The sequence below is a fragment of the Myotis yumanensis genome, unplaced genomic scaffold (genome assembly GCF_028538775.1).
Source record: "Myotis yumanensis isolate MYYU_CA2020_CCGP unplaced genomic scaffold, mMyoYum1.0.hap1 SCAF_1, whole genome shotgun sequence".
Taxonomy (NCBI): Eukaryota; Metazoa; Chordata; class Mammalia; order Chiroptera; family Vespertilionidae; genus Myotis; species Myotis yumanensis.
The window spans coordinates 156,734,328-156,749,006 of record NW_027223752.1 but is presented as its reverse complement, the minus strand read 5'-3'; the positions used below and the strand labels follow the sequence as shown (position 1 = coordinate 156,749,006).

At 39.6% G+C, this 14,679-nt stretch overlaps 1 protein-coding gene and 1 pseudogene across 5 annotated transcripts in view; both read left to right on the top strand.

Annotated features, from left to right (window-relative positions):
* The first annotated feature begins 3,932 nt into the window (after positions 1-3,932).
* CFI (complement factor I) overlaps positions 3,933-14,679 on the top strand; it is a 52,177-nt gene continuing 41,430 nt past the window's right edge. For all 5 annotated transcript variants that reach the window (XM_070390648.1, XM_070390679.1, XM_070390669.1 and 2 more), the window contains exons 1-2: positions 3,933-4,128; positions 12,676-12,723. In XM_070390648.1, coding sequence (XP_070246749.1) covers positions 4,072-4,128; positions 12,676-12,723 — 105 coding nt within the window. In that variant the 5' untranslated portion in view covers positions 3,933-4,071. The remainder of the gene's footprint in view (positions 4,129-12,675; positions 12,724-14,679) is intronic.
* On the top strand, positions 8,920-9,324 carry LOC138998911 (protein cornichon homolog 4-like; annotated as a pseudogene).

Sequence of the window (14,679 nt, the reverse complement as noted above, 5' to 3'; positions counted from 1 at the left end):
GGAATCGTCTAAACTGAGTTTAGCTGGCTAATTCTAAATATGAAAATTTTTTCACTGTATAAAAATATATAAAGTTTCCTTCTCTCAGCTTTTTACTTGATGGTTGATGATCATCACCTAGATTAATTGGTTCATAAGGGCCTGCATGATGGTAATATGCTAATTTTATCAGTTCTTCAGCAATTATTAGCTGAAATAAAGAACTTTCCATTATTTTTAAATTTTATTTCAATCCTTTATTGGTTTTATTAATGCTTAAATTGTTTTATCTTTGGTTGGTGAGAGCTCCTTCAAGTTGGGTCTTATGTCTTTTAACACCACTCACTGGCCTCTGATAGCTTTCTTACTTTCTGACACCAGATGTCTCTGTTTGATTCATACATTTCCTCCCCAGCCCTTTCTCCAAGGCCCAACGTGCTGAATGCCTTCATAAGACACGTATGATCCAGAGGGCAAGACATAAGTAAAAACTTTAGGAAACCAGTCAGTGTTCAGGAATCTGCCAGCACATATTCTCTAAAATAAAAGGCAAATTATTTCATCTTGCACTTCCATTCATAAAGAAGAAAACACAAAAGCCAGTGAGGTTTCGGGGAATATTCCCTCTTGGGAATATTTGCTTTCTCAGGGACTATTTCACACTGAGGAATATTGCTCTGGCAGCCAGAGCAGGAAAGGGTTCTATGTTGATCCAGAAGACCCTACGGTGTTGGAGGTGTCAGTGGTGGGAAACACATTGCATAATGTTTAAGGAAGATCCAGTGGGAGAATTACAATAGAGGACCCTAGGGTTCAGGAGCAAGGCCATGCCATCTGCAGCAGAGAATTGTACTCTTTTTGAGAAACAATTTGTGCACTTCTCTCAGCTCACGCCTATGTAGACGCAAGCCAAAAATAGCAGCACATTACAGCCACGCTTAGGAACAGTTTTAAAAGACAGTGATGAGGGCCCTGGCTGGGTGGTTCAGTTGGTAGCAGCACATTACAGCCACACTTAGGAACAGTTTTGAAAGACAGTGATGAAGGCCCTGGCTGGGTGGCTCAGTTGGTTGGAGTATCGCCCAATACACCAAAAAGTTGCACGTTTGGTTCCTGGTAGGGCACATTCCCAGGTTGCAGGTTTGATCCCCCTATTTGGGGCACAGACAAGAGGCAACTGATTGATGTTTCTCTCACATTGACATAGGTCTCTCTCTCTCTCTTCCTCTCTCTCTCTCTAAAAACTCTATTCTTAAAAAAAAACAGAATGGTGAGGGAAATTTCTGCCAATGGCAGAGCTTCAGTAGCACACCTGACCATCCACTTTTCCATCCATGGTTTGATACATGGAAGCACAGGCAATAGTGATTGGCCATCTTTTTTTTCTAGAATAAAACATATTTTAAAATTAAGAACAAGAAGGTCTGCAGTAGAAACATGTGGATGTACATATAGGAGTGGGGATAAAGTGTAAAGATCTTAATATCACATGTTAACACCCACCAGAGAAAAGACACCAAATAACCAGCAAAATGACTCAGCCGATTGATATCAGCCCGTTTCAGCCATCAGCCACCCCAGTGCTAGCACAAGGGGTGCAAGAATAAAGTGGCCATGGCAGCAGCGATGGAGGCTTCCCATGAGGCCATTAGCATGAACCCCCAAGGTTTATTAGCTACTACCATCAACAAGTGTTCAACCTGACAGTAGCAGAGACCAAGGTGGAACCCCCAAGATAGCACAATTCATCAAGGATACCAACTAGCCACTTGGTGGTAAATTGACACAGTTTGTCCTTTTGATCTTAAAAGAGCCAGTGGTGCATTCTTACAGGAATAGACATATGTCCCAGGTTAGAATGTCCCCTTCGATCATGACCCTAGCTGGGCCGCAGCTAGGATCATGATTCAAAGGATTGCAAAGTAATCTTTTAACAGGGGATCCCATATGATCCCGTATAACATCAGACAAGGGGACCCACTTTACAGCAAAGAAGATGTGAGCGTTGGCCTCTGACCATGCTTCACTGGTCATCACATACAACACCACCCAGACTCTGGAAGCCTCATGGAGCATTGGGACAGCCTGCTGAATGCAGAGCTGAGCTGCTACTTAAAGGCACTACTCTGAAGACCAGGAGCTATCCTCCTGGAAACAGCATACGCATTGAATCAAAGACCTTCATATGGCATTGCATCCCCAAGAGAGGGAAGACCCAGGTTGGGGAACCAAAAAATAGAATCAGGAATAGCCACACTCACCATCACTTTTATGAAACTCTCCTGGTTTGCCTTCTCCTTTATTGCCAATTACTTCTCAGTCTTCACTAATAGATACATTTATATAAATTTAGGAGGTGCCCAAAGCTCTTTCTCTGTCATTCTTTCTTCCTAAACTATATCATATACTGTCTGTACCATGATAACTTCTTGATTCTCTCTTCCCAATGACCAGTTGGGGACTTTTTGCTTCCTGTCCCCACAACCGTGGACTCTGCAGGATTAGAGGTCTTGTTCTCCGAAGGGCACAGCAAGAATCACACTGGATTATAAGCTAAGCCTTCTGCCCATTGCACATTGGGCTCCTGGTGTCTAGAGACCAACAGGAATGAAGAGGCGTCATCATCTTGACAGGGTTTACTGGCCCCGGTCATTCGGAGGAAGGAGGACAGCTGTTATGTAATATGTATGGGGCCGTACGAACGACTTGGGTGCCTCTTGTGACAGGCAAGGGCAACTAGAAAGGCCTGATAACCAGGGGCTCAGACCACTGACCACTTCTGGGAGAGGTTATTCCATCAGGTAAGCTACTGAGGCCGGGAGGTAGGAGGTCAGGGTGAAGGGAATCTAGAATGGACCAGACGAGTAGCAGCTGCAGCCCCAAGATCAACAACAGGGACACCTCCCTCTTCTAACTTTTCCTTCCAGAAGAGAGACCCACTGACATTTTGAAGGAGCCACTGGGAGCATATATGGCAAGTAGATCTAAAAGGTGTACATGGTGAGCGCTGGAAGACAAGGAAACATCTCTCACATCGAAGAAGGGATTTTCCCAGATCCCTTCTTCAAGGAAGGTTTTGCTGACACTTTGTTCTCACAGAATCTGTCAGTTCCTTCAGGGTCTGCCTCCGCTACAGAAAACTGCCTCACCCCCAGGCATGTCTTTCCTGGACAACCCACACCGAGTGACTGAACAAGACAGGGTTTAATGGTCCAGGCATTTCTGCCTGACCCAGGGACACTGTGACCCAGGGACCCTGTGACAGGCACACTCACTCCAGAGCTCCCATAAGCGGGCCAAGGCTTTGACAAACCTGCCTGGCAGTCCGACTTCTCTCTCTGCTCATTCCTGCTCCTTCTCCCATTCCTTTCACTGGATCGTTCCTAACAGGCATCTTGCACCCGCAGGCCTCCCCCTTTCCTCCTCCCGCCCCCCTACCCCAACCCCCACCCTGACCCCGCCAACTCTGTCTCACGTCTGCTTCAGGAGAAGCCAAACGGTGACAACAGAAATGCGGTCAAAAATTTATTTTACAAACACACATGAATCCTGCATTGTCGTTGGTGCCAGGGCAAGAATACTTATTTTAAAAAGCATTTATTTTCGTGCTCAGAGAATACAACTTGATGCATGCTAAAGGAACTGTTTGGTGGAGGATTTTAAGGTATTCAGCATAGCCTTTCATCTGATGCACTTTTACTTCTTGCCGTCGCCTGGTCTTCAACCTTGAGGGGAAATGTTATAATTTTATTTTACCACAAGCACAAAAAGTTGTCTTGCAGTGTAGTTTCTGTCCTCCCTAGGAAACAGAATAGAGGTATTATTCAGTAGGAAATCAGTTTCCTCTGGAGGAAATGCAGTCCCTATTGGTCGCCTCCCTCTTCTATTTGCTGAAAGGCCTTTTTTTTTTGTTTCAGTTACGGTAAACTATTTGAACTGTAGCCAAATTCTCTTTGAGTTCAAAAGTACAAAGCCCTTTACAAGGCTTGATCTTTTTAAATATTTTTTCAGAGGTTAAAAATTAAATTTGAAAAAACTATCTGGGGCAGAGAAGCATCCACAGTAGAGACGCAGACCCTGAACGTCTCCACCATGAAGCTTGCCCACGCGATCCTGTTACTTTTGTGCTTCTACTTAAGTTTTTGTAAGGTAAGTGATTCGATGTTTATGCAAACTATTTTAAGGAAACATTGTAAATATTGTAAAAATATATAAAAATCTTGAGACATTATTTTGATTTAAAGATTACACAGCGCAGTTAACAACAATGGCAGGATATAGTCAGTAACAGAGATTTTTGTTACTGTCTTGCTGAAAGAGCTTTAAGAAATTGCTGTTTTGTATGCTTTTATCTGTGTATAGAAATTAAACTGAATGAGAATTTTAGTGATATAGATCTGTAATTCATAGTAATCATATTAAATAAATAAATATTTTCCTGGCTGTGTGGCTCAGTTGGTTGAGTGTCATCCCTGTGCATGGAAAGGTCACAGGTTCGATTCCCTGTCGGGACACATACTCAGGTTTCGGGTTCCATCCCTGGTCCGGCTCCTGTGGGAGGCAACAGATTGATGTTGCTCTCTCACATCAATGTCTCTCTCTCTCTCTCTCTCCCTCTCCCTTTTTCTCTCCCTAAAAAAAAATCAATAAAAACATATTTAAATAAACAAATATTTACCAAGCTCCTTCTATGTGCAAAGTACAGTGCTGAGCAAATGGCAAGGCTGATCTCTTCCTTTAGTCGTCGTTTGGTACAGTTGTAGCAAGATGATAGAAATATGCCAGTGGGAAAGTAAGAAACAAGATTTAAATAACATTTGAAAATAAATAAAAAAAAACAAGACAAGGAACTGTTACAAGACAGTATATTTTTATTGCCCCTCAAAATGGTGCAAATACCATGTGCCAAGGGACTTCAATGGAAGGAAAAATTCCTTCCTGCTAGGAGGTCAGGAAGAGTTTATGGACTGAGATTTGAGCTAGACTTACCAGTATTTCTGAATTCGATTTGATCCGTGGGGAGAAAGAGAAAGTGATCTCCAGCCTTCCCAGCCCGGAGAAGCAGCGAGTGCTATGGCAGAAAGATAGCAAAGTACAGGCTCTTTTCTATCACCAGAAGAATAAACCCATTTGGTCAGAGTGGAGACTCTGTGGGCAATTCAGGGAGTTAAAGCTGAAATGACAGATTGTAGCCAGGTTGGAAGGTCATCTTAAGACATTTTAGATATTTATTGAAAATTGCCTACTTTTGTGATCATAGCATTTTAAAATATGATTCCAAAAACTGTCTTTGTCTTGGCACAATTTATAGAAGCAAATATTTAAAGAAAACTACCTAAGAAATCAGAATTACATATTTTAAATTCCTATAACTTCTAAAATATATATGCAAATATATATATATGCAATGTTTATAGCAGAAAACAAATGAAAATAAACTAAATGCTCATTTATAAGAGACTGATCAAATGATTGCACATCCATAAATGAGCTACCATGTACCCATTAAAACAATGCATTCTATATTTACTAAAAAAAAGACCTTACTAAAATCTGCTTGTTAAATAAAAAATATACACACACATATGTACATGTATCTGTGTGTATACACATTCACACACAAATGTAGCTGCTTAAATAAATGGCAATTTAAAAGTTCTAGGAGAGTATATATCAAACAGATAACAGTTGGTATCTCTGAGTGATGGGATTACTGGTGACTTTTATTTTCTGTTTTATACATTTATGAAATTTCAGAATTCAGAAATTCTGTCTTACTCATCCTTCATTTTTCTTTTTTAAATACCAAAAAGTGTGTTGATTTATAATAAAAAAAATTTGTTTTTTGAAGGAATAAAAAAGATATTTCAGCTATATTTTCAGTTCCTGGAACAAAAACAGAATTTTATTTTTCAAAAAACTAAAAATAGTAGTTTTCACTTAGAAAAAGAAAAAAAAGCCTCTTTTTTTTCACTAAACAATAATCCAACAATAAAGTTGTCTTTATTCATTTAACAAACAGCATTCTGAGAGGAGTTACTATCATATTTGTGAAATTTTCAGAACTTCTTAAAATATCCTATCTAATAAAAGATTAATATGCAAATTGACCATCACTCCAACACACAAGATGGCCAGCAGAGGAGGGCAGTTGAGGGAGACCAGCCCTGCAGGAGAGGGCAGTTGGGGGGAACCAGGCCTGCAGGGAGGGCAGTTGGGGGGGGACCAGCCCTGTAGGGGAGGGCCGTTAGGGGCAACCAGGCTGGCAAGGGAGGACAGTTAGGGGTGACCAGGTCTGCAGGGGAGGACAGGGGTGACCAGGCAGGCAGGAGAGGGCAGTTAGAGGCAATCGGGCCAGCAGCGGAGCAGTTAGGCACCAATCAGGCTGGCAGGGGAGTTGTTAGGGGCAATCAGGCAGGCAGGCAGGTGAGCAATTAGGAGCCAGCAGTCCTGGATTGTGAGAGGGATCCCAGATTGGAGAGGGTGGAGGCTGGGCTGAGGGACACCCCCCCCACACACACACGAATTTCATGCACCGGGCCTCTAGTTAGTTTATAAAAGAAAATGGAATCTGGGAAGTAACTACTTTTCAATGGAGGTTACCATAGGGACAATATAAATGTGTTCAAGGAAGTTTTAAAATGTATCTAAATTTTCAAATAAAATAAAATATATACAGCTGCAAGAAATCTTTGTTATTTTGAAAGCTGGGAGCAGATTTCCTTCTAGGTAATAAAGATCCCCTCTCCCTTTTTATATCAGAGCATTCTGATGAACTGATTCGGCCATGGATATGTTAATGGCAGAGGTGGCTGGGAGTGGGATAGACTTGCATTGTCCTGAATAGTGAAGTAAGAAGTTACTGAACCTACTCAGGCAAAGAGGTAAAGAGACGCAGGAGAGAACGGTGACAAACTCCAGAGCACAGAGGGAGAGACTGCTGTAGGAACAACCAAGGGATCTTAAAGAACAGGGAAGCCAAGTGCTCCGCTCAACATAGCTGTCTACTGGGGTGGCACTGTGCTGTGGTATAAGCCCACCCTGAAATCGTAAATGTCTCTTTTACTCTTAAAGTTGATCATAAATCTTGATATAAATGGGTCGCATTTCAGAAAGGAAGGACTAGAGTGATGTTCAGCTGAGTAACAAGATGCTGGGAATAGAATATGCCCAGGAGGCTACACTCAGTGCCGAGAAGGAGGTCAACCAAAATGGCATAAAAAGACAGAAAAAATCAAGCCAACTGTCAGAACTAACTTAGAGCTCTGGCTGTCAGTCAAAGGTCAATGGCACCTAAGTGAACTCTGAATGACAGGAAAGGAAACTTTAAAATGGTAGGAAAGCTTTGTGGCATTTCTACTTGCCCTTGCCCCACCGTGTCCCCAGCTCAGTGGCTGTCGTGAAGATGGCAATCCGCATTCCCAGGGTGGAACTCTAGTCCCCAGCTCTAGAAGGAGCAGAGCAGACTTCATTTTAAAATAATTGTTTGTCTGTTCTAACCTGTCTTGGGGCTGCTTGAAAGCCTAACACAATGTATTTGTCTTTATTTTACCTAACTCAGACCTCACTCAGAGGAGGAAAGGCAGCAGGCATTCCTCAAAAGCATTGTATGGCAAGAAAACAACCCACAGCCATCTGGGACAAAATATCACAGTTGAGACACACAATAGGATGCTAAAGCTTGGGAGGAAAAGGTAGGGGAAGAGTATCCATAGGAAATTAAGACTTTCAACAGCACCTGTATATACTCAGGACTTTAGAAAGCAACACACATGCCCTTCCTCCCTTCCTTCTTTCCTTTCTTCCTTTCTCTTTTATTCTCTTCTCTCTCCTTTTCTCTTTTTCTCGCTCTCAGTCTCTTTCTCTCTTGCTTCTTATGATCAAGGAAATCTTTGTCTAAACACTAACTGAATACAAGATAAAGGAACAGAGACTTCAAAGACAACACACACAAAAACAAAGTTTACAAAAACTTAAGAAAAGTCACTAAGCAAACAGCTATAGTCTGCAATAAGCAAGAAAAGCAAACCCTGAGAAGAATCTGATTTCAAGAGTAACTACATTATAATATTAAAAATGTCCAGTCTTCAACAAAATATTATGAAGCATTCAATGAAACAAGAAAATACAGCCTATTCACAGGAGAAATGAACAGATATGGTCCCTGACAAAGAACAGACTTTGGACTTACCAGGCAAAGACTTTACATCAACTGTCTCTAATACCTTCAAAGGGCTAGAGAAAACTGGGAGGAGGACATATGAACAAATAGAGCATTTCAATAGAGACAAAAATTATAAAAAGGATTCAGACAAATTCTGAAGCTGAAAAGTGTAATAATGAAAATGAAAAAACTCACTAGAAGGCTTTAACAACAGATAAGCATGCAGAAGAGCAAGTGAACTTAAGGATCAGGCAATTAAATTATCCAATCTCAGGAGTAAAAGGAAAAAAATTACAAGGGCCTAAGAGACCTATAGGACACCATCAAGCATATCAATATAACCATAATGAGAATCTCAGAGGGAAAAGAGAAACACTTACAGAGGATATCAGAATAAATAATAACAAAAACCTCCCAAATTTGAGAAAGATAGGAATCTACAGTTTCAGGGAGCTTACTTCCCCACAGAGGATAGCACAAAGAAATCCACACCAAGGTACATTATAATGATACTATTAAAGAACAAGACAGAAAATCTTGAAAATAGCAAGAAGAAAGCAACTCATCTTGGACAACAAATCCTCAATAAGATTCGCATCTCTCTCATCAGAAACCACAAAGGACAGAAGATAGTGGGATGACATTTTTAATGTCCTGAAAGAAAAGAACTGTCAACCAAGAATTCTATATTCAACAAAGCTTTCTTTTAAAAATAAAGAAATTAAGGGGCACCAGAGTTGGCTTGATGGAAAGATCAGCGGTAGAGAAGGATGAGGATGGAGGCACTGGTGTTTGTCTTCTCTGTCCTCGACTGCTGCTCATTCATCTTCCTCTCAGTATACTTCATAATTACATTGTCTGATTTAGAATATGATTACATTAATACTAGATCATGTTGCTTGACATTAAGCAAGTAGGTAATTACAGAATTTCCAGATTGGTCATACCACTGTCACTGAATTAATGCTCATTTCATTGCACTGGTTCATCTTCCTTCTCAACTTGCCTTTTGCTACTTGGAATATCTATCAGTTCATTATGGTGCCAAGTCGTAACATGGGAGTGTTTGATCCAACAGAAATAAAGAATCGAGGACATAAGCCATGATCAAGGTTGGTTTCCACTTGCTCTGTTTCTTCATGTGTCTTTAAAGCATGATTTTAGCTTTGATAAATGGCTGAAGCTGGAAAAGTCATGACTGAAGTCAACCTGCACTACAGTACACAGATGAGGAGCCAGACACTACTTAACTCATCCTTAGAAATGTAGTCACGGCAATATATTTTTCCTTTTTGAACAAAAAATGTTTTTGCTATATTTTTACCATATAAAATATTTAAAAAACAAAAAATGGAGAAATGAAGACATTCTCAGATGAACAAAAGCTGATGGAGTTAGTTGCTGGTAGACCTGTTCTACAAGAAATGCACCACAAGAAAGGGAGTGCTTCCGGCTGAACAAAAGGACACTATGCAGTAACTTGAAGCCACATGAAGAAACAAAGAGCCCCTGTAAAGGTAAATACTTTTGTATTTATGTAGGTAAATACAAACACCAATGTTATTATACTTTTAGTTCATATCTACTCTTTTTATTTCCTAAATGATTTAAAAGGCAAATGTATAAATATAATCATAAATCTATGTTAACAATGACACAATGTATAAAAATGTAATGTGTGACAATAATAACAGAGTATTATTATTATACTATGGAACCATACAGAGGGTATGAACTATACAGGAGCAGAGTTTTTATATGCTCTTGAAGCTAGATTGGTATTAATGCAAACAAAATTGCTATAAATTAAGGTTTTACGTATAATCCCCATGGTAACCACAAAGAAAATATCTTTAAATATATACTCCTCCAAAAAAAAAAAAAAGGAAATGAGAAAAGAATCAAAACAGCACTATAAAAAAAAATCAACTAAACACACAAAAAAGGCATAATAATGGAGGAAATAAAGAACAAAAAGGTACAGGGCACAGAGAAAAAGAATAGTAAAAGGCAGAAGTAAGACCTTCCTTGGCAATTAATTTACATGTAAATACATTAAGTTCTCCAATAAATAGACAAAGATTGGCAGAGTTTATTTTTTTTAAAACTATGATCAAACCATATGCTGTCTACAGAAGACCCACTTTAGATCCAATGACAAATAGCTTGAAAGTAAAAGATTGGAAAATGATATTCCATGCAAATACTAATCAAGAAAGAGGTGGAGAGTCCACACTAATGCAAGACAAAATTGACTTTGTCTCTTGGTACAAGAGACACAAAAGGACATTAGATATGAAAAAGAGTCAGTTTATTAAAATATATAATAATTATAAAAATATACACACCAAACAATAGAGCCCCAAATATATGATTCAAACACTGACACAACTGAAGGAAGGCCGAGACAATTCTATAGTAATAGTTGGAGACTTCAATACCTCACGTTCCATACTGGATAGAAAACCTAGACACAAGATCAAAAAAGAAAATAAAGGACTTTAAGAGCGCCAAAGCCAAACTGATCTAACAACCAGATATGTATAGAGCACTCCATCCAACAAGAGCAGAATACACACTTTTCTCAAGTTCACATGAAATATGCCCCCAGGGTACACTATATGTTAGGCCACAAAACATGTCTCAATAAATTTAAAAATGTTGAAATCATATGACGTACTAGTTTCTCTAAAGACAATGGAATAAAGCTAAAAATCAGTAACAGGAAAACTGGAAGGTTCACAGATGTGTGGAAATTAAACAACATACTCTTAAACAAATGGCCAAAGAAATCACAAGGGAAAATAGAAAACTTAGAGATGAATGAAAACAAAAATACAACATACCAATACATATGGGATGTGGCAAAAGCACGTGTGCTCAGAGAGAAACTCATAGCAGTGAATGCCTATAATAAAAACAAAACAGAGACCTCAAAACAATCTATCTTTACAACTTAAAGAACTAGAAAAAGAAGAACAAACTAAATCCAAAGCTGGGAGAATAATATCTTTAAAATAAATAATATCTTTAAAATAAAGTATATTATTCTTTTTTATTTGTGTATTTAATTCTTTTTTATTTGTGTATTTAATTGTTAAACTATAATATTATTATTCATTTTTACAACAGATTTTTTTCCTTTTTCAGTAAGTACATTAATATAGTTAAAAATATTTATCTATTACTTTTATCCTTATTTGTATTGTACTGTACTAAGTATTTTGAATTTTACAGGCATGATTTCATATATACATCTATATATACAGTGGTCCCCACCTTGTTCATGGGGAATATGTTCTAAGAACCTCAATGAATGTCTGAATCTGCATATAATACTGAAACCTATATATACTATATTTCTTTCCTATATATACATACCTATGATAGAGTTTAGTTTACTTTATAAATTAAGCATAGTAAGAGATTAACAACAATAAATAATAATAAAATAGAACAGTTTTAACAATATATTGTAATCAAAGTCATGTGAATGGCTTTGGCTGTTGTTAAGTTACTTGAGCAATATTGACATTATTAAGTTACTTAAGCACTGCAGTACCACTAACAGTTGATCTGATAACCCAATGACTAATGGGTGGGTAGCATATGTAGTGTGTATATGCTGGACAAAGGGTAATCCATATCCCTGGTGGGACAGAGTGAGATAGCATGAGATTTCAGCATGCTATTTAAAACTTATAAATTGTGTAATTCTGGAATTTTCTATTTAATATTTTGGAATCTCAGTTGACCTTAGATAACTGTAACTGCAGAAAGTGAATCTACAGATACGAGGTTCTTCTTTAGTAGCCTGGCCATGTTCTTCTCAGAATATATGACAGAAAAGCAAAAGGATAAAACCAGTTGCACAAACATCTCTTCCGTCACATCTGCTGACATCCTATTGACCAAAACAAGTCACAGGGCCAGGCCCAGGGTCTAGAGCAGCCGTGGGCAAACTACGGCCCGCGGGCAGGGTCCGGCCCGTTTGAAATGAATAAAACTAAAAAAAAAAAAAGACCGTACCCTTTTATGTAATGATGTTTACTTTGAATTTATATTAGTTCACACAAACACTCCATCCATGCTTTTGTTCCGGCCCTCCGGTCCAGTTTAAGAACCCATTGTGGCCCTCGAGTCAAAAAGTTTGCCCACCCCTGGTCTAGAGGTAGTAAAATACACCCTGCACCAGTGAGAGCACAGGTTAGGACAGAGATGAAGGGAGGATAGAAGAATTGGGGCCATATGCAATCTCCCACAAGCACATTGTTATAGCATTTGTATAGGATCTTAAATGTTCATTTGTGCTCTCCCATGGATTTTCATTGGAGCCTCACAACAACTCTGTGAGGATATTATTTTTAATTTCCACATTTTATAGAAGAGGAAACAGAATCAGAAAAGTGAAGTCACAGCTAGTTAGCCACAGAAGGGGGCTTTCTACTTTTTCATAAAAAGCAGGAGGATGGGAAAGGGTGGACTTTTCCTCGCTTTGGGCATGGGTGAGCATTCTTTTCTTTTGTTTATAGGGTGAAGACCAAAACCAAAAAAAACTGAATGAGAGGAAGAAACCACAGGTAAAGCATGCTGGGGTTGACTAGGAGACTGTTTCTTATTTGCTTTCCAATGGCCAACAATCTATGAAAAATGATTTCATTGTAGTCCTTTCTAAAAAAAAAAATTACATCAAAATAATTGTTACATCATTACACATACCAAGGAAAGGACTCCCCCGCCCGCCCAATAAGTCCATATGCACAAAAGAGCAGTCTCAGCTAAAGAAGTTAGATCACGTTTTATAGATGACTAGGCTAGAGTAGTAATTGCTAAAAATTTTAATATGTGCTACCAGTATATCTATCTATATAATAGAGGAATATGCAAATTAGCCAGGACACCATAACGTCATGACCAAATAGCAGGAACCTGAGGCTGCATGGCGCCTGGATGGGGCGAGGGACCTCAGGCCACGCCCCCCCACCCCACAGGGCTTGATGGAGACCTCAGACTGCACCTCTCGTCCAGCGGGACTTGAAAGGGGACCTCAGGCCAAGTCCCTGCTCCAGCACTGGGCCAGGACACCTAAGGCCACACTACCTGACCCAGCTCTGGGCTGGGAGATCTCAGGCTGGGGGACCTCAGGCTGCACCCCCCTCACCTGCACTGGGCTGGGGGACCTCAGGCTGTGCCCCTTGCCCAGCAGGGCTTGACGGGGGACCTCAGGCTGCACCCCCTACCCCCGCACCGGGCCAGGGGACCTGAGGCTGTGCCCTCTGCCCAACGGGGCTTGACGGGGGACCTGAGACTGCACCCCCCCAACTGGTGTCAGGCCGGGGAACCAGAGGCTGTGCCCCCTGCCCAGAGGGGCTTGATGGGGGTGGGGCCGGCCGGTTCTGGATCTCCTGCGTTTTTGAAGCATATGCAGGTAGTGGGCAGAGACTTGACTCTAGGTGACATGGCGCATCCAAGACTCTGATGGGGAAGATTTTCATATACATTTTACTAGTTTTCTTTCATCTCTGACACTTCTATTATACAGAAAGAGCAAATAGCAATATTTAAATATTTCCTCTAATTAATTCCCTTTTAATGTGCATGAATTTCATGCACTGAGCCACTGGTGTGAATATATTTACTTTTAAATAATAAAACACTGCTGTGCAAATAAATACACCTTAAAGACAAACCAAATTTTGAACACATAAATAACATTTTAATAATTTTCACCATTAATCTTTAATGAAATAATGTCACTAAAAACATTTCATTAGTTTTGATATTTTTCATTTGATTTTAATGACATATTGCATATTAGCTGGAAAAGATACCTCACAAAGAACAACATATACAATTAAGCACATAGAGAGAGATTCATCATGAATGATAGTAGATGTAAATCTATATTTCAAATAATTTGATTAGGGGGCAGGCTGGCTTTCTGTTATATCTGAACAGTTTTTCATTTCTTTTAACCCCATAATGTGGCTGCTGGGCAGCTTCTGCTGTGCTTAGAAGTGTTGTAGACTGTCGTTTTCTTATTCACTGGTGCTGCATTTTGTCTTTATTTTCAATCCAGCATTCATTTCTCTATAAGAATGTCTAAGCCACTGTCCATTTGTGAAGATCATGTTAAAGATCATGTTAACTAAAACTAGATCATATAGTCCATTATGTTCCTTTTATCAAGCTCATGTATGTGAACCTCTGTCTTAAAACAAAAACCCTCTTGCCTTGGCTGGGTGCCTTAGTTGGTTGGAGCGTCGTCCAGTTCACCAAAAGGTTGCAGGTTCAATCCCCAGTTAAAGGGTGTACAGGAGGCAACTGATCAATGTTTCTCTTTCACATCAATGTTTCTCTCTCTCTCTTTTTCTCTCCCTCTATCTCCCCTTTCTCTCTCTCTAAATATTAATAAAAATATCAGGTAAGGATTTAAAAAAACCCTCTCTTGACCAACCTCATAGCCCCCCTCCAATTATCACCCCATTTTACACAACACTCTCAAAAATATCCTGTGCTCAATTTCTCTTTTCCCA